The 21,742-nt window shown below is 40.3% G+C and overlaps 1 protein-coding gene across 17 annotated transcripts in view; it reads left to right on the top strand.

Annotated features, from left to right (window-relative positions):
• Positions 1–20,692, top strand: part of CIT (citron rho-interacting serine/threonine kinase) — a 122,277-nt gene extending 101,585 nt beyond the window's left edge. For 6 of the 17 annotated variants that reach the window (XM_072024277.1, XM_072024276.1, XM_072024275.1 and 3 more), the window contains 23 exons: positions 375–568; positions 1,044–1,179; positions 2,394–2,498; positions 3,853–3,993; positions 4,175–4,282; positions 4,975–5,137; positions 5,381–5,545; positions 6,636–6,773; positions 7,047–7,227; positions 7,435–7,526; positions 7,805–7,909; positions 8,774–8,943; positions 9,905–9,997; positions 10,192–10,327; positions 11,738–11,877; positions 12,739–12,831; positions 15,132–15,240; positions 15,365–15,493; positions 16,208–16,288; positions 16,907–16,985; positions 17,110–17,289; positions 17,862–18,195; positions 18,694–20,692. In XM_072024277.1, the coding sequence (XP_071880378.1) occupies positions 375–568; positions 1,044–1,179; positions 2,394–2,498; positions 3,853–3,993; positions 4,175–4,282; positions 4,975–5,137; positions 5,381–5,545; positions 6,636–6,773; positions 7,047–7,227; positions 7,435–7,526; positions 7,805–7,909; positions 8,774–8,943; positions 9,905–9,997; positions 10,192–10,327; positions 11,738–11,877; positions 12,739–12,831; positions 15,132–15,240; positions 15,365–15,493; positions 16,208–16,288; positions 16,907–16,985; positions 17,110–17,289; positions 17,862–18,195; positions 18,694–18,717 (3,096 nt within the window). In that variant the 3' untranslated portion in view covers positions 18,718–20,692. The remainder of the gene's footprint in view (positions 1–374; positions 569–1,043; positions 1,180–2,393; positions 2,499–3,852; positions 3,994–4,174; positions 4,283–4,974; positions 5,138–5,380; positions 5,546–6,635; positions 6,774–7,046; positions 7,228–7,434; positions 7,527–7,804; positions 7,910–8,773; positions 8,944–9,904; positions 9,998–10,191; positions 10,328–11,737; positions 11,878–12,738; positions 12,832–15,131; positions 15,241–15,364; positions 15,494–16,207; positions 16,289–16,906; positions 16,986–17,109; positions 17,290–17,861; positions 18,196–18,693) is intronic. The other 11 variants (XM_072024278.1, XM_072024272.1, XM_027469909.3 and 8 more) reach the window with 9 other exon arrangements.
• The last annotated feature ends 1,050 nt before the right edge of the window (positions 20,693–21,742 follow it).

The following is a 21,742-nucleotide window of genomic DNA, read 5'->3' as shown; positions in this document are numbered from 1 at the left end:
CTAGGGGCGATTGGACCGATTATTGTTTAAGCCTTCCTTCCCTGAGTATTTGAATGAATTGAAATTTTTGGTTATTTCCCTTTGTGTTTTTATGCAATTTTATTTAGATGTTTGGCACTGTGAGGGTATTGTAACTTAGAACTATTTGTTTTAAGTTTGTGACCCTGGCAATTCCAAAATCTTCATAATGTGATAGAACTGACATTAAAGGCAATTACAAGTAAATGTATGGAAGCCTTGAAATAAATGGGTTGTGATTTACCAGCTAATGTTTGCTGCCAATTTGCATGTACTGTAAGTTAAATGGTAAGACTGAAGCTTAAAGTGCATGCTTGATGTGGGATGTGAGAATTGATAGGAGGATTTATTTTTAGACTATGGAGGCCTTGAAGACAACATGTACAATGCTGGAAGAGCAAGTAATGGACTTGGAGGCCCTGAATGATGAACTCTTGGAGAAAGAGCGTCAGTGGGAAGCATGGAGAAACGTTCTAGGGGATGAGAAGTCTCAGTTTGAATGTCGTGTCAGAGAGTTGCAGAGGATGCTGGATACTGAGAAACAGAGCAGGTCTTTTCTCTCTCTATTGCACGTTTTTATTAACTTGTATGAGCTTCTACAAAGCATTTTTAGAATAGGATATGGGAGTTGGAACTAAATATAAATTCTTGTGAGGTAGTTCTAAAAATGGTATACTAGTTAATAGTCATTCACCAGTAACATTATTCCTTTTGTTTCTTTACAAGTGAGCAATTCAAGGGGAATGGTATTTATCATTGCAATTTATAAAAGTCTTGCTTTTCTTTTACTTCTATTTTGTTATATGGAAAATTAATCCTTGCTCCAAACTGTTACTGTGGGGTCTTCAGGCTGCTTTTCTAGCAGGGGCAGGAACAGGGTTATGTAAGTGTCGCAACAAACAGGCTTTATAAAGCAACATCTTGAATTTGAGGCAAACCCCTGAAAGTTATTGATGCCACTGCATGCTAGGAAGAGGTCAAACCCAGAAAGGAGTTAGGTAACAGTGTTTTCCATTTTAATGCAGAGTGCGAGCAGATCAGCGTATTACTGAATCTCGCCAGGTGGTAGAACTAGCTGTCAAAGAACACAAGGCAGAGATTCTAGCCCTCCAGCAAGCACTAAAGGAACAAAAACTCAAAGCTGAGAGCCTTTCTGATAAGGTAAGTAACTTCCAGCCTGAGACTTTTATTATTAGCTGAGATACTTGTCTTTTATTGAGATGTTGCTTCTAGAAATGTGGTCTTGAGCAGCTTTTTCAAGGTGCTGGGGCAGATTAAAGATAGGAGGTCAATAGGATAGAATTCTGTCTTCAAGCCAAAGACCTGGGATTTCATTTCAGAATAGATTAATTCAGTTGGAAAGGACCTACAAAGATCATTCAGTCTGACTGCCTGACCACTTCAGGGCTAACCCAAAGTTAAAGCATATCATTGAGGGCATTATCCAAATGCCTCTTGCCCACTGGCAGGCATGGGACATCAACCACCTTGCTACAGTGCATGTGTTGTACAGCGCCTGTTCCAGTGCATGATGACCCACATGGTAAAGAATTTTTTTCTAACATGCAGTCTGAACCTCCCCTCATACAGCTTTGTGCCACTCCTGCACATCCTGTTGTCGGTTTGCAGGGAGAAGAGCACCTCCCTCTCTTCTTCCTTTGCTCAGTAAGTTGCAGACAGCAATGAGGTCGCTTCTTGGCCTACTTTTCTCCACTCTAGACAAACCAAGTATCCTCAGGCTCTCCTCATAGGATATGCCTTCCAGCCCTTTTACTAACTTTGTTGCCCTCCTCTGGATGCAGCCAAGTATTTTTTTTATATTTATATATACATGTGTATATATAATATTATTTATATTTATAAATTAAAAATAATCATATATATATACATATATACACACACTTTTATTGTGGAGCCCAAAACTTCACACAGTACCTCCAGGTGAGACTGCACCAATGCTAAATATAGTGGGATAATCACCTCTTTTGCCTGGCTGGCTGTGCTGTGTGTGATGCACCCCAAAATACAGTTTGTCCTCTCACACTGAGCCTCCTGCAACCAGCCCCCACCCCAGATCTCTTTCTGCAGGGCTGCTCTCCAGCCACTCATCTTCCAGTCTGTACTTGTGCCTATTTTGAGAAAAATTAAAGGTAAAAACAACCTGTGCCATTCACAATGCATTCTGTCAATAACTTGATGTCCACATTTTTAATTTGAGCAGTGACATACCAAATTGTTGTCCCCCCGCAGCTCATTATAGTAAGTAAAGGGTAGTTGTACCATTTCTCTTTTGTGTATGTTTTGTGAAGTTGGATTTTAAGATTGTGAAGCATTGTTTATTAGCCTTGTCCTGATCATCTATCCCACCTGCCTAGCTCAATGACCTGGAGAAGAAGCATGCTATGTTGGAGATGAATGCACGCAGTTTACAACAGAAGCTTGAGACAGAAAGGGAGCTCAAGCAGAGGCTTCTGGAAGAGGTAACCTTGTAAATTCAAGTTATAACTAAAGAAGGCTCCATAGAATGGGGAAGAAGGGAGAAAGTTGTGTGGATAGCAGTAATTACATATCTGTTCTTCTCATATACATCTGTGGAGAATTAATTAAGATAGGGGCTTTGTTTTTACTTAAAACTTTGCAAAATGGATGGCTGCAGCAGGGAGCGGTAAAGGTGAACTGCTGTGCAAGGAAAGGTGAGCTGGGAGCCAAGAGCTGCCAGCAAGGTGGGCAGGGACAGGGACTTTGCAGCCCGTAGGCACAGTCCCACAGTACCTGCACAAGAAGACCAGATCAGGTCTGGTGACAGTAACTGGGTTAAGCTGGTTCCCTGATGGTCATTGGAGAAGCCTGTAGTGACAAGGTACATCCTAGGTCACCTCTGCAAGGCAGTGTCCATGCCCAGGCACAGCATTCGTACACCATAGTTCTGACACAGCAAGGGCAAGGACCATAGCTCAAAACCAGCTCTGGAGCCAATGTACTGAGGGTGCATGGGGGTGGAGGCCACAGGTGAGGCTTTTCATGGCTCTTTTTTTTCATAATTCAGCTGGGTTCACAGAGGTCTGATCCAAGGTTACACACATGCACCGTATCAGAGAGTTGTTGAATGCAGGCCAAAACCTAGGTAGTGGGGGAAGAGTTTGTAGAGGAAGACTTTGGAGGAAAGGTGGTTGCAGGCTACACAGGGGAGTTAGAGCCCGTTGATGTACCTGGGGCACAGACAAGTTACCATAGAGTTGATAATTCCATTATGAATTGCAGTGAAAAATTTCTGGCTCTTAATAATATCTCAGCATTGATGGTTTTCATACTTGGGGATTTTCTCATCAAGAAAACTAGTTAGGAGTAGTTGTATCATGTGCTGTTTTCTGTTGTTTGGAGACAAAGATGTAAACTTTTGGACTTAAATTTCCTCATCTCATGTGAATAGAGGCAGGAGATTATCCTGGTTTATAGGAAAGATCTTTTTTACTAGGAACAGCTGAGATGGCTTTTGGTGATTGCATAAAGGACTTGAGAAATGGCATGCAAATTACTTCATGTGTGTGTGCAGTACAATTAATAATTACAAAATTTTGAAGTGCTTAAAAAGCAATTAGCTTGAACACATAGTTGAAAGAAATTCTGTTGCTATGAATTAATGTCAATACACTACATGGAAATAGTCATATTGCACTTTGAAGGGAAGGAAAATTAGAATATTGTAGCTTTTTAGCTTTTAAAGTGTCAGTTTAGTTTCAAGTTGTGCAATATGCTTAATTTACTAGGAATGTTAACATGCAATAACTTTTTAAAAAAACAAACAAACACTGGCCTTTGTTTTCCTATTAACAGCAGGCAAAGCTGCAACAGCAAATGGATCTGCAAAAGAATCACATCTTCCGCCTAACTCAAGGACTACAGGAGGCTCTAGATCGAGCAGATCTTCTGAAGACTGAAAGAAGTGATCTGGAATATCAGCTGGAAAACATTCAGGTGAGGGTGAGGAAACAGTGGGCAGGACTCTGTGCTTCCTATTTAATGTGGACTTTGGGCATGTGGCTTACTGTTTCTGTGTGACACTTCCTAATACACTATTTTTAACTTCGTTCTATTGAGTTGTCTATTTGTTTCTACTGTTAGGATGAAATTGCTTACGTATTTGTTTATTTCACAGGTTCTCTATTCCCATGAAAAAGTGAAAATGGAGGGCACTATTTCTCAGCAAACCAAACTCATTGATTTCCTGCAGGCAAAGATGGACCAACCGGCAAAAAAGAAAAAGGTGGGTGAAAAAGGTTTGAGGCATGGACTTAAATAATGGCTTTGTGATTAGTTATGTGCTGTGTATTCAAAATATTCTGTTTTATCTTTCTTTGTGCAACACAAATGTGTCCTCATCTAAGTATTCGAGTCACTGAGCACAAGCTTTACAAGGCAGAATGTCTTTCACATGGCCTTTCTGGTATTTTGTTATTCCCACAATACTTAGGTTACAATCCAGTAGCTACACATCAATGAGGCTGTAGGAATACAGAGTTTTAATTTAATTTTATCATGCTTTTTTCTTTTTTATAACAGTATGTACGTGTGTATGAACATATTTTGTATCTAGAGTGGTTGTCTTGTAGCATAGGATTGATTAGTCAGGTGACATGGCTTGTCACATCTGTGTCATAAGCAGTTCTGTCATTTTGAATTTAAATTAATTTTAACCACATATTTTGAGATCCTCTGTCTAGATGCTTTCGGAAACTCAAGGTGTGAGTACTAACAGGTAATGTTTGTCCCTCTTTAAATTAATCCATATCGCAACACTTTTTCTCCAGTGCCAGTATGAGATAAAAATCCATCCGTACTTATATCAGAATTACCATTAGGCCCTCTGGCCGGACTGCCACTAGCTAGTTTCACTTTGCCTAGTTTAAGCCATCTCTTACTAGGAGTTAGGAGTTGTCTGTGTGTTTCTGTTGCTAGGGCCTGTTTAGTCGGCGGAAAGAGGACCCTTCTTTACCCACACAGGTTCCCCTGCAATACAATGAGCTGAAAGTGGCACTGGAGAAGGAGAAAGCTCGTTCTGCTGAGCTGGAGGAGGCTCTACAGAAAACACGCATTGAGCTCAGATCTGCTCGTGAAGAAGGTAGGAGTTAGCAGAAAAGGTGAATCTGGAGGAGACGCACATTTTTGGTCTGAAAACATGTCTTTAATTGTATGCCGCTAGAACAGTAATGTGTTGTTTAAGTCTTACCTACTGCTGTGAAGATGCAGTAAGGCTACACGTTTTTCTGCTGGTTGTAACCATTGAATGGTTGCACAGAACCACTGCTGTGAACTAGTGCTTCATATTGGTTATGTTGATCAGTGATATTTATCTCATCTGTAGCTGCTCATCGGAAAATATCAGACCACCCTCATCCATCCACTCCAGCCACAGCCAGGCAGCAGATCATCATGTCTGCCATAGTCCGCTCACCAGAGCATCAGCCTACTCCAATCAGTCTGCTAGCTCCACCCTCCAGTCGCAGGAAGGAATCTTCCACACCAGAGGGTAGGTCCTTGGTGAACTTCTGTTTTTCAAATGAGTATGTTTTCTGTACTATTCTGTGCATTGATCAAAAGGATTTATGGCTGTTTCCTTAGCAATTAAGGTTTTTACTTATCTAAGCTGCTTACAGATTTGTTCTGCTGAGCAGAAAGATTCAATCAAGATTTTTGGTAATAGGAGAAGACTTGGGTTAGGCATAAATGGAAGTTACCAGGTCAAAGATATTGATACCCTATTAACTAGAAGAAGGGGATACCCTTCCATATTACTAAGAATGGAGGGGAGAGGGTCATCAGAAAAAGTAAAGGGATTAAGGGCTCTGTTCTTTTATTCTTAACTAACTGGTATTTAAGAATGAGTGTCAAACCTAGAGACTCTGAGCTACAACCTCCAGTCTTTAGAAGAAAATGGAAAAGCCAAAAGCACAAGTACAAGGTCCCACCATCACAGATACTGGGGAGGCACAGGGTGCTGTAAGGATGGATAGCATCAGCATAGGAAGATGTCTTCAGTGGCAGATCATGGTCAGGAAATAGAATCATGTTATTCAGTAAAAGAGCATGCCTTGAAGGATTAACTTTATTCCTTAACGATCAAAAATACAGAGTAGATCCACTAACAGGGATTTTAGGTATGCTTCTAGATATGCTGGCACCGATGGTTAGTATGAAGGCTGTATGGAAAAGGCCTGCTGTATATTGACTACAAAAATATAGGTGCTGAAGGGTTTGTTAGCTATAAGCAAAACTGTGATTAGTCTAGCACATTGTAAGAATTGCAGTTAAGTGCAGACTTGAAATTTAGCTGGATTGATTGGCATAATCTTGCTACACCAAACAGTAGCAGTTTCAGCTCTATAGTCTGCTCTAAAGTGGCACATTCTGTGCACCTGTATAAGGTAGTTACTGTGGTAGAGATGTAGTTTAAGATTTGCAGATTGCAAAGAAAAATAGACAGGGTCTATTTTCATTGGGGCTTTGATAGGGATATTCAATCACTTTTTAATTCCTTTGACTTTAAAATGCCTGAACTTATTATAATTTTCATCCTTGTTACAGTTTGCATCCTGATCATAGATTTTGTCCCTTTTTAGAGTACAGTCGGCGCCTGAAAGAGCGAATGCATCACAATATCCCACATCGTTTTAATGTGGGGCTAAATATGAGAGCAACGAAATGTGCAGTATGTCTGGATACTGTGCACTTTGGACGGCAAGCATCTAAATGTCTTGGTAAGAGCAGAGCATATGTGCGGAGTGTAACATGGCAGTAGAATGAAAAAGGATAAGCTGTCTAGAATAGAATTTCAGTGAAAGTTGAATAAATGACCAAGCATGAAAATTTTGAAACTTCTTGGTGCAAACATTCTACATTAGAAAACATCAGATGGTTCAGAGTAGAAGGAAATTCTTATAAAAGCTGGGGGTTGTGCATTAGAAGTTGAAGCAACTGTGCCGTGCTTTTTTTTGTCATTTTACATAAGTTTTTCTCTGTCCTTCTGTCAGAATGCCAGGTGATGTGTCACCCAAAATGCTCAACTTGCTTGCCAGCTACTTGTGGACTGCCAGCAGAATATGCCACACACTTTTCTGAAGCATTCTGCCGGGATAAAATGAATTCTCCCGGTCTGCAGCTGAAGGAGCCAAGCAGCAGTCTACGTCTTGAAGGGTGGATGAAAGTGCCAAGGTATAAACATGAATCTTGGTGCCATTATCAGGTGCTGAAACATTTGGAAAAGCTTTATATATTATCCTGGCTCTTGTGAGGTGATAATTGGTACATGCCCATTACAGTTTCTTACTGTTACTGAAATCTCTTCCTACAATTTGCATGTTTGTTTTGTTCATAATCCAGGTAGAAAATCCAATGTGGTTTTGTGCTTATTTTCTTCAGGAATAATAAACGTGGGCAGCAGGGCTGGGACAGGAAGTATATTGTCCTGGAAGGAACAAAAGTGCTCATTTATGATGCAGAAGCGAGAGAAGGTAACAGCATTTCTAGGAAGAACAATTTTTCTTGCAATATTCATATATTGTTTGGAGAGGCCTAAAGATTGTTTGCTGTGGCTGTTCCTAATTAAGTTAATCCTTTGTAATAAAGCAACATAGTTGATTTTTTTTTTAGATCCGTAATGGTTTGATTGGCTGGTATGTCACTACAATCCAGCTGGGAAATATCCAGGGTGTATGCGCTTCATTTTGCTATCAAAGGTAATTTCTCACTAATTTGCTCTTCTTAGTCCGTCTCCCCATTCTCTCTGCAGCTGGACAGAGGCCTCTGGAAGAATTTGAGCTCTGCCTTCCTGATGGTGATGTAACTGTTCATGGAGCTGTAGGAGCTACTGAACTTACCAATACAGCAAAGACAGGTGAGAATCTATGTACGTGAGGTCAAATGGATTTCATCTGGCTTGACATCAGTTGGCATTCTGTTTGGCTGAACAGATTTTCCTCTCTTTAACTTTCATTTTGTAACTGTGCAATTATGAGGTTACCTCTCTCTGAATTAGGTGAATAGGTCAGTCATCTAGATACACAGGCGGTTGCTTCTGTCATGGTACTTGAGCTGTGAATAAGATAACCATCAAGCCAAATGGAAGTAAATATTAGTATTTTGTAACATACTTAAAGGCATACTTGATTTATTTCAAATTTCTTTGCTCAGTGCTCGCTATAAACTGTGAAATTTTGTAATTCATGCCACCATTGTACTCTAACCAAAAAGTTATTAACTTAGAAACACTGTGGGGTGTATATACAATCTCATTATTAAAAAATGTTAATGTTTTGATTTGTATGTATTCAATAGAACTGATGAAAAGATTATGTATGTCTTGACTTCAACATTAAAGGATACAGACTGTTAAAAACAAAGGTTTCCACAAGCAATTTTTACAGATTTTTCTTGAACAGTACAGGGAAAACTTTAGTTGAGTGCCTGGTTTTGTACTTCTTTCCCATTAAGTTTCTTTTCTGAATAAAAGACAAGAAATGATTCTTATTTATTAGAGACAGCCTTGTACGTATGGTTTGCATATCTCTGTCTAATACTTAGCTTTAAGTGGCTAGCCTATGCAGGACCTGTAAAGGAGAAGCCTATGTATAAATTGCCATGGTAACACATCCTGCTAAATACAACTTCTTTCCAATGACGCTGAAAGGTGTTGATATAAGTCCACTGACAATATTCTGAAAACTAATCTAAGTCTTATTCTATCTATACAACATCTCAGATGTGCCATATATCCTAAAATTGGAGTCTCATCCACACACCACTTGCTGGCCTGGTAGAACACTCTACCTGTTAGCACCCAGCTTCCCTGACAAACAGCGCTGGGTCACAGCACTGGAATCAATAGTGGCAGGTGGGAGAGTTTCCAGAGAAAAAGCTGAGGCTGATGCTGTGAGTATAAAAGTTTCTTTTAATAATAAAATATTCTGGGAGGGAGCAGAGTGTTTGAAAAATATATTTTTTTTGGTATTTGACACACTGAGGTTTAACTGAAGGTAAGTTATTTCTGCCTTGAGATGGACAGTATGAGTAACAGGAACTAGTTCCTTGTGAGACTGAAGTTTTATATTACAATAGCTTTCATTAGACTTGGGACATATAGTAAGAGGACCCCAAAACGATCTCTAATTCCAGCAAACGGAAGAAACAGCAGTTAGGATGTGGTTTAAATCTAATGTACCACATGGAATGAGCAAACCTTGAAAGAGAAAAAAAAAAAAAAAAAAAGCTCCTTCTTCCATTCTTAGGGAGATGGGTTTTCCTTTTGTTTCTTGGGGGGGAACTGTGTGTTTGTTTTTTGCTTTTAGTTTTATTTCTGATTAGAATAAGAGGTTAAATTGAGTTGTTTTGTATCTGGATAGCCTTTTTTAACATTGTTGTACTGATAACTCTTTATTTTCTGATAAAGGGAGAATTGATTCTATGGCATTATATGTTAAAATGATAGCTCTGGAAGTAGCGAACATCTGATGAGGGGGAAATCATCTCTCATGCTAACATTTCTTCCGTCTCTGAGAAAATATATAAGCTCCCACTGACATTTGGACTTTTTTTTTAATCCTTCTCAAAAAATGTCACTGCTCCATTACAGGAGGTGGAGGGAAATGGAAAGGATAGGGACAACAATGGGTTCTGTCTGAGTTTAGGTTAATTCTAATTGTATTTCCTCTAGATGAAAGTATACTAATTCTTTTGTAGGAGGAAACCCTGCAACTTTTAGTACAGATTTCCTTTTCTGAGAAAGCTAAACTTTTCTCCCATCTGAAATGATGACTTTACATTGTTCAAATACTAGTAGAGAAAGAGATCAAGATGAACTCAACAAAAAAAATTTCTTTTTTGTCATTTGCAGAAATTGCTTGGAAACTCCCTGCTAAAGCTAGAAGGTGAAGATCGTTTGGATATAAATTGCACAATGCCCTTTAGTGACCAGGTAATGACAATGGTCAGTTGAACCTTACTGAATATTTTATTGTTCTTTCATGAAAATTGTAACTTAACATCTGTGTGTGCAATTGTATACTTGGTTATTGGTTTGTTTTTTTCCTCTTCACTGGTAAATGAAATTATTCAAGCTCACTCTTGGAGCATTCCTTGTTCACCACATGTGCTATTTTTCTCTTTTTCTTGTCACTGCAGGTAGTACTTGTGGGTGCAGAGGAAGGTCTCTATGCCCTGAATGTATTAAAGAATTCCTTAACGCACATCCCAGGAGTGGGTGCTGTCTTCCAAATTCACCTCATCAAGGATCTGGAGAAGCTACTCATGATAGCAGGTAGGGGGCTATATGCTGCCATATATGCCTGCAGTAATTTTGTGGTAACTGTGTATTGGTAGGAGGAAACTCACTTTAGTGAAGTTTAGAAACCCTTCCTTTAGATTAATTACAGAATTTTTATTTAAATCAGCATATCATCAGGAATCAATTACTGTGCTTAGCACAGCATTGTCTGATGTAAATGAATATCTCATTGAAGGCTTAGTTAACCCTTCAAGTGATAGAAGGTGATTTCTCAATTTCCAAAGCTGAGGGAGTAAGGAACAGAGACAAAATGTTTCCAGCTTTGGCTTGTAAAGAGGTCAGTCTTCATTGGTTTTAGTTCTAAAAAGTGTCCCTGTTTTCTTTGTTATCTTAGCACTCTTGGTGTCCACGGATTTGAGCTGCAGTTACCTGTTTTGTTACATTTTCTCCTTTTACATGACTTTCACAGGCATGCGAGTGGAGCAGCTAGGTAATTCGGCTAGGCTGAAATCAGATGGAACTGGGTAGCCATTCTGAGCCCTTTGCAGTCCAGAAATAAAATCAGCCTGTTCCTTCTTCCTCTGCTATACAGCAGGAGGAGACACTGCAGAGCAGCTGCAGTAAAGGAGGATCAGAACCTGCCTGGAGTGTTTGTCTCCTCACTGGGGCTCTGCAGAAAGTGATGGAGGCTGGAGAAGGGTCTCTGACTCCGTCTTAGAGCAAACAGTCCAATGTGTGTTTAAAAAGTGTCAATCTGGTTACTGAGAACACTCCTTCCTAATCTGTGCCTACCATTTTAACACAGTTAACAAACTGAGGACCATCATATGATCTCTGTGGCCTAAGGCCGACATCAACTTCCAACCTTTCTTGCTCTAAACGCTAGTACATGTAACAAAATGGGGACTTGTGCTTGTTTAAGATTGCCTTATGAAAGGAACACTAGCAGTCTCTCTTTTAGGGGAAGACTGTGTTACTGAGTCCCTAGGCTTCTTGAGAGAAATGAGGCTTGGTCTGTAATGCAGTTTATTGGAGCACTTGGAAACCCATTGCCACTTATGTTGGCACAGAAAGGTTAACGAACCTTTCACTTTAAGAAGTTCTAAAGAATAAAAGAAAACTTCCTGGCTAATTTTGGATAGTGTCCTAATGAGGTCATTATTAATGATGTTCTACCAGACCTTAGCAACACTAATAATCCATGGTTGTTATTCCTGTGGATTTACTGCTGGTTGTGTGGTGTGTTTTTTTTTGTTGTTTTTTTTTTGTTAAGTTTTCTGTTTCACTTTTAATAAGAATTATATTAAATGAATTGTACATGGTACATTGTGGCTGTTACTGTGGTAACAGCCTGTAATGATAAGCTGCTGCTTAGGTAACAGAACAGACCTGTAGAGAACAGGGAGCTTTCCCTTGACAAAATGTAACCGCTTTTGTCTGCAGGAGAAGAAAGGGCTCTGTGTCTGGTGGATGTAAAAAAAGTGAAGCAATCGCTAGCCCAGTCTCACCTCCCAGCCCAGCCTGATATCTCACCAAATGTCTTTGAGGCTGTCAAAGGATGTCACCTTTTTGCTGCTGGCAAGGTAGGATAGAGTTCCCTCCTGTTCCCAGACCACCCTTTAGTCTGTACCGAGTTTAATATTAATCAAATCAGCATCTTTATTTCACTGGCAACAAATCCAGAGTCTGTATTCCTGTTTTAAAATCTTTTCCTTGAAATAAGACAAATACAGGTGGAAAAGAGACTGAGCTGGAGCCAGTTTGGAGGATCTACTACAAATACAAATAAATTCAGTCAGGATGGCATGATGCTATATCCTAGACTTCTACATAATAAGAAATCCAGCAAAGCATAGCATGCCTCCTCATAGTTGACTTCAATGTTAAGATTTATACTTAGTGAAATTCATCTGCTATTTGTTCTTGAATGTCATGTAACAGTTTCCAGGTTAGCAAATTTATTTATGTGCTTGTGTCAGTTGACAACGTTTGATATTTCTGCTAATTCCCAGTTTCGTTATGGAACATCTAGCCACAATATTAAAAAATAAAAAAAATCTCATTAACAATTAATTCTGCAGACTACTTTGATAACAAACTAAACATCATTCAGTTCAAAGAGATGTTTAAGATAACAGCTTGAGGGGGTAAAATTAAACCTAACCTGTGTCAGTTTTTATTCCTTTTAATGAAACATTTTTCTGTGGAAAAGCTTCTGATTTTTATTAACTTGTTTCAAGTATAAAAGAAATGATAGAAGCAGTTCAAATTCACATTCTCTTGAGTTTGAAGAGGCTTTTCAGTATTTCACCACTTAGCAATAACTACCTTAGTACTCTGCAAACTTCTTTTTGTGTTGAGAGAGATTTGGATCTGTTCCATACACTCAGCATTAGAATTTACTCCATTACCACCCTAAACCTTGCCTGTAAACTTCCCTACAGGTGGAGAATGGTCTTTGTATCTGTGCAGCCATGCCCAATAAAGTGGTTGTTCTGCGATATAATGAGAGCTTGAACAAGTTCTGCATCAGAAAGGTAAGCTTAGTAATGCTCTTCAGTAGCTAAGGCAATTGACACCCTGCACTAAGACTTTGCTTTGCTCTGGAGTGAACACCTTAAACTTTTTGTGCATCCATAAGGACATTTGCTTTCCAGCTAAAATGATAGCAAACTGCAATGTGCACAGGCTACAAAGAAAGCAGGCGGCAAGTTCCTACACCAAGGGTTTGCATATTTGGAGAGATGCAGAACAGGGAATTGGGATTTTTTGAGATACTGGATACAGCTGTAATTGTACCCCTGTTTATTTACCCGAGGAAGGCTTTCTTCTTAGTTATCCAGCAGTGTTTTTTCACCTTTATTGCCTTTGGAGAAATCCTCAACAAATGACCTCTCTTCTTTGAAATTAAACAAGTAATGAGTATCTGAATTTGTTTACTGTTCCGAGGGAAATCAAAGTGCATTTGGTATTATCCCATCACAGGACAGACAGCTGTTTGCTATACTTGCCCTGATATACGTGTCCTTTCTCCTGGCCAGCCAACAAGGCAGTAAGATCCAGACCTTATATACCTGTGTGCACACCTCCTGTGTGTGGAACCATGTCTGCCTGCACCACTGGTACTGCGTGGTACTGGCACCTGTATTGCTTCATTCTGCCAAGTGTGGATATGAAAAGCAGATCCACTGCAACTCCTTCAGACTACCAGTTGCAGGCACGCATTCTTCGTGCTGGCCTCCTGGGAAGTTAAGATACATTTGCTGGAGAAAATCTTGGCACAGACAATGAGGATACCAGCAAACTTGGAACATGTACAAGCTTTGTAGCAGATATTGAGTCCTGCTCACAATGGAGTATGAGCTGACAGGAAACTCTGAAGATGCACAGCCACCACTCTGCTGGTGCTGCCATTCAGCTTCTCCATGGTGCGGAGTGCCTTGACAAGGGCTTACAGGAAGAATGTGCAAAGGCGTGCTTTAGAAGGCAGGTTTTCCTTATCTTCACTGATCCAGACAACTTAATTTAGATCCTAACAAGATGGCAGAAAGCCCAGAATATACTCTTCTGTGCTGCCAACTAAATTTCCAGATAAACTAGGGTAAACAATAGACAGTAGAGATTAAAGAAGTCTAGATCAAATGCATGACTCTGGAGAGAAGTATTTGAAGTGATCTTTACAGCTTAGGATGGAGGCAAATCAAAATGATTGCTATAAGGTTTCTGGATAAAATGCTGGGCTGGAACGTACAGATGTTAGAACATCCTAATTCATAAACATACCAATTCTGTGATCCAATGAAATCCCAATGAATATGGCAGTAGCCACACATTACTGTAGAATGGAGAACGGCAACTTTCATGAAGGGATTCTGTTTTCTGAGACCTTTCCATCAGGGACTGTTATGGATTAACTGAAGCAGCTTGGGGAGCAAATGTGGGTTATGCAAGGAGCCTTATCCTCAGAAGATCTTAGAGTCTGTGTTGTCAGTCTAGTCTGCAGAGCTTTCCTAGGTATTTGGTCATAATACAAATCTTGGTGGGCAATGTACTGTGTTACTTTGTACAAGGAAGGAAGGCTGTGTATGTTTGTCATCATCTTTAATGAGCCACTGAGCTAATTTCTTATCCATGTTCATAGCAGAGATGTATTACTGAGTTGATTCTTTCTGTTGGGCAAATCACAGTGGTGGGCATGACTACTGACGAGTTTTGTTCCTTGTAAGTCTGGGACTTGATTGGGTGATTGGGTCAATTCTACTGCAGTTATTTTAGGATCTTCTGTCTGCCTTTCTAGCAGCTGCTCTGAATTCTAGTGACTTCCAGGCTAGGAAGTGATTGTTTTAGCACAGCTATTGAGGAGCTGGGGCAAATTTAACTGATGTACTTCACAGTGACGTCTCTCTGATTCAACTCTTAACTGCTCAGTCCTGCTCATATGTCATCTCCAGACACACTGTTCAGATGTGCAGTTGTTGGTGTGGCTGTGGTCTACTATAAATATAAAAGCCACTCCCTGCTGCTACAGAAAACTGAGCTACACAGCAGAATGTCTTCCAGGATGGAGTATCTTTAAAAAAGGAAGAGTTTCTCAGTAAGGTTAGCACCCAGAGTTGAGCTGACCTACAATTCTATATTCAAGCAAATGTTACTTTCAACAAAATAAAAACATGTCCTTCTAACAATTACTTTTCCATGTTTTTGGGAGATGGCTAATGACTTTGGGGTTGCTGACTCTCTGTTTTGTAAGTGTGGCAATGTATAATCTTCCAGAATAATTAATAGCTGTAAAGAATTACAGGAAACTAATGTTGGTCTATACTTTCCTCTTCTCCAGGAGATTGAAACCTCAGAGCCTTGCAGCTGCATACATTTGACCACTTACAGCATCATCATTGGAACTAACAAGTTCTATGAAATTGAGATGAAACAGTATACGCTGGAGGGTAGGAGGCATTTCCTAAGGAACGCACCAAATGGCTCCACAGATTCTTTTGGTGGAGATGGAAGTACTGCTTTGGGGGAGAGAAAAATGTGCTGATCAAGCTGGTTTTCCCATTCTCTTTGCAGAGTTTCTGGATAAAAATGATCATACTTTGGCCTCTGCTGTGTTTGCTGCATCCACCAACAGTTTCCCAGTCAGTATCATCCAGGTGAACCCAACGGGGCAGAGGGAGGAATATCTGCTGTGTTTCCATGGTAAGTGTGTTGTATGATTGTACTACACCTGCTCTAGGTTTGTGAACTGTCAGAAGGTACTGCTGGAATAGAAAGCTGAACAGTTTACTTCCCGTAATTTAAACAGTAAGATGCACAGGATGTTGGTGCTACAATAGCTGTTCCTGATCCAGTCTGCTGAAGCACTTTTGATAAGCTTGATTCTGACTTAAAAGTTCTCTGTGCCTCTGGGTCAGTTACCACAAATAGTCTTCTGTGCCCAGAAAAGAAGGGATTGTAATCAGTGTTCAGTGCAGACAGGTGTTTGATCAGCCTGATAAAACACTAGGGGGTTTTCAAGCTTAGGAATTCTTGTCTGGTTTCCATATATATAGACGAGACCTTTTAATTTTCTTGTGCTGATAAAAAGAGGGTGCGTTGCTTTTTCATATTGGCTCTCTAGCATAGTGTCCTGGAAACGCACAGAAAGTCTTCAAAAGCCCAGTAGCAGCAATTCTGAGCGAGTTACAGTAGGAGTCTCATAGTGTTCCCAGCTGTAAAAACAGATGAAATAATGACCTTACCTTAATTGGTATAAAGAGACCTAGAAGTTAAGTACCTTTTGGTACTGCAAGTTCTCCTAAATCTAGACAATGCAATGTCAGGGCACTGTAGGACATGGCAAGACAGCGAGCACCTCACTGTGAGTCAATATCCAAGCACTTGCTTATGATATAACACGACTTTTCTTGGCAGAGTTCGGGGTCTTTGTGGATTCCTATGGAAGACGCAGTAGGACGGATGACCTGAAATGGAATCGCTTACCTTTAGCTTTTGGTAGGTGTAGAGGGACATTCGCTTGGATTACAGACATTACTGAAACAAGAAAACGCTCCTGTGGAAAGGCATTCTTCACTCTCAGCAGTTTTCTTCCCACCTCTCCCAGTGCTCCCAGAAGCTATGGAAATTTTCGCATGATTTAAGATTAGAATAAATCCTAATGGCAGACCACTTGAGGTGTAAACAATTAGGGAAAAGTAAACCTAACTGATGTATTTCCTTAATGTTCCTAGTCTGACAGTGACTAAACTGGCTAGTGGATTTTTTAATGATGCTTGAAAGTTTCTGAAATAGTCAAGAATATATCATTCCAGTGCGGATCCTTCAGGCCTTTCGTTCTATGTAATGGATTTTGTGCAGTTAATAGCACAATTTAATGCCTAATTCATAATACTTCAGTTAGTAAAATTGTTGGGATGCAGGTAGTTTCAGAGCAATTCTCTAAGCTTCTCTCTCTCTGTTTAGTAATACTGTCTGTCTTATTACAGGAAACCTAGTTTTCCTGTTTTTTCTCCAATGGGCTGCAGGGCTCTGTTGTGTTCACTGATGCTTTTTAGAAGTTTTTAATAGAGAATTTTACATTGTGTTTTACTTGTTTCTATGATGTTCTTTCAGCCTACAGGGAGCCATATCTCTTTGTGACCCACTTCAATTCCCTTGAAGTGATAGAGATTCAGGCACGAGCGTCTCTAGGGTAAGTAGTTCTTTTTTTCATTATTTTGAACAGTATGTGCTGAAGAATACATGTATTTGTACTGCCCAGGAAAATGTGCAGGCAATTGTCATTGTAAAGACTTTTTTTCTGCAATTTTACACAGAACTCCTGCACGAGCCCACTTGGAGATACCAAATCCACGGTACCTAGGGCCTGCAATTTCATCTGGAGCTATCTACTTGGCCTCCTCCTACCAAGACAAATTAAGAGTGATTTGCTGTAAGGGCAATCTGGTGAAGGAGACCAACAATGAGCATCACAGAGGATCTTCTGCTACACGCAGGTATGAAAAAGTCAGTGTGTTATGGTCCTTGTGTAAGCAAACTCACTCTAGAGAGCTTTTACCCCCAAATGTTTGGCCTCCTTCCATTCTTGGAGTTATTGTAATTCTGGAATGGAACAAGGACTGGAGTCACTCGTCTTTTAGAACCCAGAGCACTAAGAAACATTAACTCTGTAGGAGCATGTGGGTAATCTCTTCTACAAACCCAAGTAAAAGATGTTTTGTGATCTTCAGCTGTTAATGTTGGTCCACTGTGACTTCAAAACTTGCTGACCTTAGATGATACTGATGTGACACTAAAAATTGACTTTAAGAATCTCTAAATCAAGAGCCCCTTCCTCTTAAAAGAGCATGGATGTCTAGCAATTAGCAATTTATTAAGGCAGTAGCAATTTATTAAGGCACCCTACCAGTGTCGCTAATGTAAGGAATACTCAGCCATCAAAACTTCTTTGCACTTTTCAGCTTGGCCTAAGGAGGTCTGATGATTTTTCACATAAACACTGCTGGCTGTTACGATAAAGCTTTATTTTTGCTAAAAGAAAATTTAACGTGAGGTTTTTGTTGCTCAGCTGTTCGCGTCCATTATTTTTGAATGACAGTAGCCCTAACAAGAGAGGTCCGCCCACATACAACGAGCACATAACCAAGCGGGTTGCATCAAGCCCAGGACCACCGGAAGGTCCAAGCCACCCTCGAGAACCAAGCACACCACATCGGTACCGCGAGGGAAGGACAGAGCTACGGAGGGACAAGTCACCTGGGCGACCACTGGAGAGGGAGAAATCTCCAGGACGGCTTCTGAGCACCCGCAGAGAAAGGTCCCCTGGAAGACTGTTTGACGAGAGCAGCCGAGGACGAATGCCTGTGAGTGGTGCCAGAACTCCTCTTGCTCAAGTCAACAAGGTAAGTCAGGAGCTCGGAAACTTTTCTGTTCTTGTGAAAAGACATGGACTTCAGAAGGGCTGGTGACTGTAAAGCATAAGAGCAAATCAAATCTCACCCCACTTCATTTCTGTCAAAACATACACACAAGTTGTGCAACTCACTGGCACTGTGAACACCCTCCTGTGTGCTAGTTCTGTAATTGCAAAAGCAGCTTGACCCTGGGACAGGTTGAAGTCCTTCAGATGTGAAAGTGCAGGTGCATTTACTAACATCAATTGAGTTACTGAGGACTTGAGGGGGAGGTTGTTGTTTCTGGAGAAATGAATGTGGGAACCTGCTGTGATCAGGGTGGTGCTGATGCTTGCTGTTGTCAGTGGTTTAAGAATGATGCCACCTAGAAGCAATTAGGCATGCAGCACTTGCTGAGCAGTAGTTAGATGATGTACTGCTTCTGGCACCTGTGCATATATGAGGAAAATATGTGCAACGTTAACTGTCATTTTATTTCCCTGCCAGGTCTGGGACCAGTCTTCAGTGTAAGTCTCAGCTAGACAAAGTTATTCATCTTGACCTGCAGGAAAAAAAAAAAAAAAGAAAAAAGGAAATATACTGAGTATATGCACTCCATGTCTGCTGCCCAGTTACCAAACAGCATTTCTGGGCCAAAGCTAGCTCCGCATCAGGAGATGTGACGCTTCTGAAGATTGTTCGCATCTCAGTTAATTTCTCTGCACTTTCCTGCACTCCTGTTTTTGCACTTTGTACTACTGTTACTCTTTCAAGCAGTTCATGAACTTTTTGTATTCACTTTAGTCCCTAGTGCTTCATCAAGGAAATTAAATGGGACTAGAGTCCCACCCCAGATCTTCAATGTGGTTAGCACCCCTTACCAGATAATTGATCATAGTTCTGAGATGTGCTGGGAATTCCTGGTGGCCTGGAAACAGAAGGGCCAAGGTCGTTCAGTAGGTGTGATTGGATATTCTTTACAGAACACAAAAAAAATTACTTCTGTAGTCTGTTCACCTGCCACTTCTGAGAGTTATTTTGTTCTCACTAAACTTGCTCTAGAGCAGCTCTGGGGAGGGAAGAACCCCGCTTTAAGTGATCCCACGTGCCCTACCCCAAGACAAAGTGCATTATCTATAAGCTACTGGGGTGTTAAGACTTTATCCAGGTCTTCTGCATGACAGTTCACTGCATGCTGCTGCACCATCACTGGCTGCTCTCTCCTTTTAGGTTGCTTTGCTGAGTAGTGTATTGTACCTCACTTGTAAATTAACTGAAACCTCTAGATTACGCTGCAAAATAATCGTTAATTACTCTGGAAATTTGGCAATGAAGAGTTAACAAGCCTTATTCTATGACAAGAATTACAGTCACAGTTGTGTTCTCCTCTCAGCATTAAACGTGGTCCTTTCAGAAATTACACCACAGCCCCGTCTCAAAGCCCACGAGGAGCCCACGTTCCCCAGGGAGAGGAGCAGCCCAGAGCTGGCTCGTCCCTGTGAGCTGTAACTTGCCGTACAATAAGCACCAAGTGTCACGGCACAAGAGGATACTCACAATGAACAGCTTTAGCGGTTACTGAACACACCTTCGCCTTCGCTTCTGCGTATCTAACCTTGAGCCATTTATTGCTTTCTATTCTCTTTTGCTGTGAACATGAAGCAGAGAGCAAAAGATTTTCAAAGCAGATTTTTGACCATTCAGTCTGCAATAGCAACATTCGAAGTGAACAACCATGTTCTTTACAACTGGAAAGAGCAAAACTGCATCCAATCTTCCCTTGGCCACCCTCTTAAACTTCTGCTAGTCCCTTGCAAGCCCATGCTAACCTGTTCTAAAAATCCCTAAGAAGTCAAATGCCTTGTCAGTGTCCTTTGGCAGGTTTCATGAATATTGTATTCTGTTCTCTTGTCTGTTGGGTTGTTTTAGGTCAGATGATATGGCAGGAAACTTGCTGAAAGTTTTGTCTTCTGGTCTGAATATTTTGAAAGGTCACTGAGATCAGTCTTTAAATCTTTGCATCTCATGGAAGATCTTCAAGACCTCAGAAACGGGCTTGTTGAGTCCTGAAAGTGTATATCTTGTGTCTTGTTTGTGAAATGCTTCCTGCTATAGAAATAGCTCAAAGGACTGTACATATTTACAAGAAACTTTATATTCGTAACAAAAGGGAATTGAATTGGTTTCTACTTTTTTATTGTAAACTGTGTGTTTTTCAACACTAGCTTTTTTGTTTTAATGGTGGTTGTGGACAGCCATCTTCAGACACTGGAGGGGCCTCAGCTCAATCCTCCTAGCTCCCATGAAGAAATATTGTAACATTAAATTGCAACTGAAGCTTGTTAGCATAAATGAGGTTTTAGGTATCTAAAATTACAGGAATTTTCTTCATTACCTTTTTATTATTGATAAGGGAGGGAACTAGAGGGACAGTTCAAAGCTCCATCTGGAAAGTATTGAACTTTGTTGTTGAACAATAACCAAATAAAACAAATAACTATCTTGACTGGCATGGTGAAATGAACGCTTCCTTCTATACAGAGAAACCCGTAGCCATCCCAATATTGCACCCAGCATTCAAGGCTGTGTAATCTATAGGCGTCAGAGCTTACCAAAGAGCTAACCGTGACTATTTAGCATTTTAATAGTCGTTATGCCCTGAACTAGTAGCATAAGTGGCTTCACAAAGGCAAAGCATGTTCATATGAACTAAACCAGAGGGATCTCTCCAACTCTTTTACTCTAGCAGCAGTCAGCTGCGAACACCTACAGCTAAATTCTGCCCTCACGTACTTAACTGGCGATGTGGGTAGAGGTAAGACACGTGTGAGTATATGGGAAAAGAATGTGGCCCTGCTAAATGACCCATGCATTTTGAGCTGGAAAAGAAACATCTTAATTAACAATAGTGTGATCTAATGACAGGTTTTGGGATTTATCCCAGCAGAGTATTGGTAGCAAAGGGGACAGATAGTTACTCATCCCACTGCTGTATTATGCTGGTGCTTTAAGGCCTAATAGCTGCAACTTTTTAAAAAAAGAAACATTCACAAATCTAATTCAGATTGAGTACAACCTGCAGAGTTGCTGTACATCTTAACTTACACCTGCTGGGAAAACTTGCTAGATCAGACTTAAATGTAAATACATCTATTTTTAACTGAACCAGTTTTTACAGGGTCTGAAGTATTCTTTCACAGGAAGAGGTTTTTAATATTCACACTGCTGCCTACAGTAACTTAATTTGTCCTCCTACTGTTCAGTGTTTTTGGTTTTGTGCACATAGCCGCCCCCTTACCCCCAATAAAGGGCTTGTTGGAGGGTGTGTGGGAGGGTTACTAATAGCTCCTATTACATTTTGGTCTACATGACATTCTTCATGAAAATGCTCTACATAAAAACCAAGCTGCTTGATTTATCTATTGTGCCTACTATCTGATGTATATGATGAAATGCTAACTTGTTAAATGTTCCTTTATTTCTATTTTACTGTGCACAAAGAATACTTATTTAAAGCTCATTGTTGCAGTCCTATGATGCATGATCAGAATTGTAA

The sequence above is a fragment of the Anas platyrhynchos genome, chromosome 16, assembly GCF_047663525.1.
Source record: "Anas platyrhynchos isolate ZD024472 breed Pekin duck chromosome 16, IASCAAS_PekinDuck_T2T, whole genome shotgun sequence".
Classification (NCBI taxonomy): domain Eukaryota; kingdom Metazoa; phylum Chordata; class Aves; order Anseriformes; family Anatidae; genus Anas; species Anas platyrhynchos.
The sequence above is the reverse complement of the archived record's forward strand: the minus strand, read 5'-3'. Positions and strand labels throughout refer to the sequence as shown.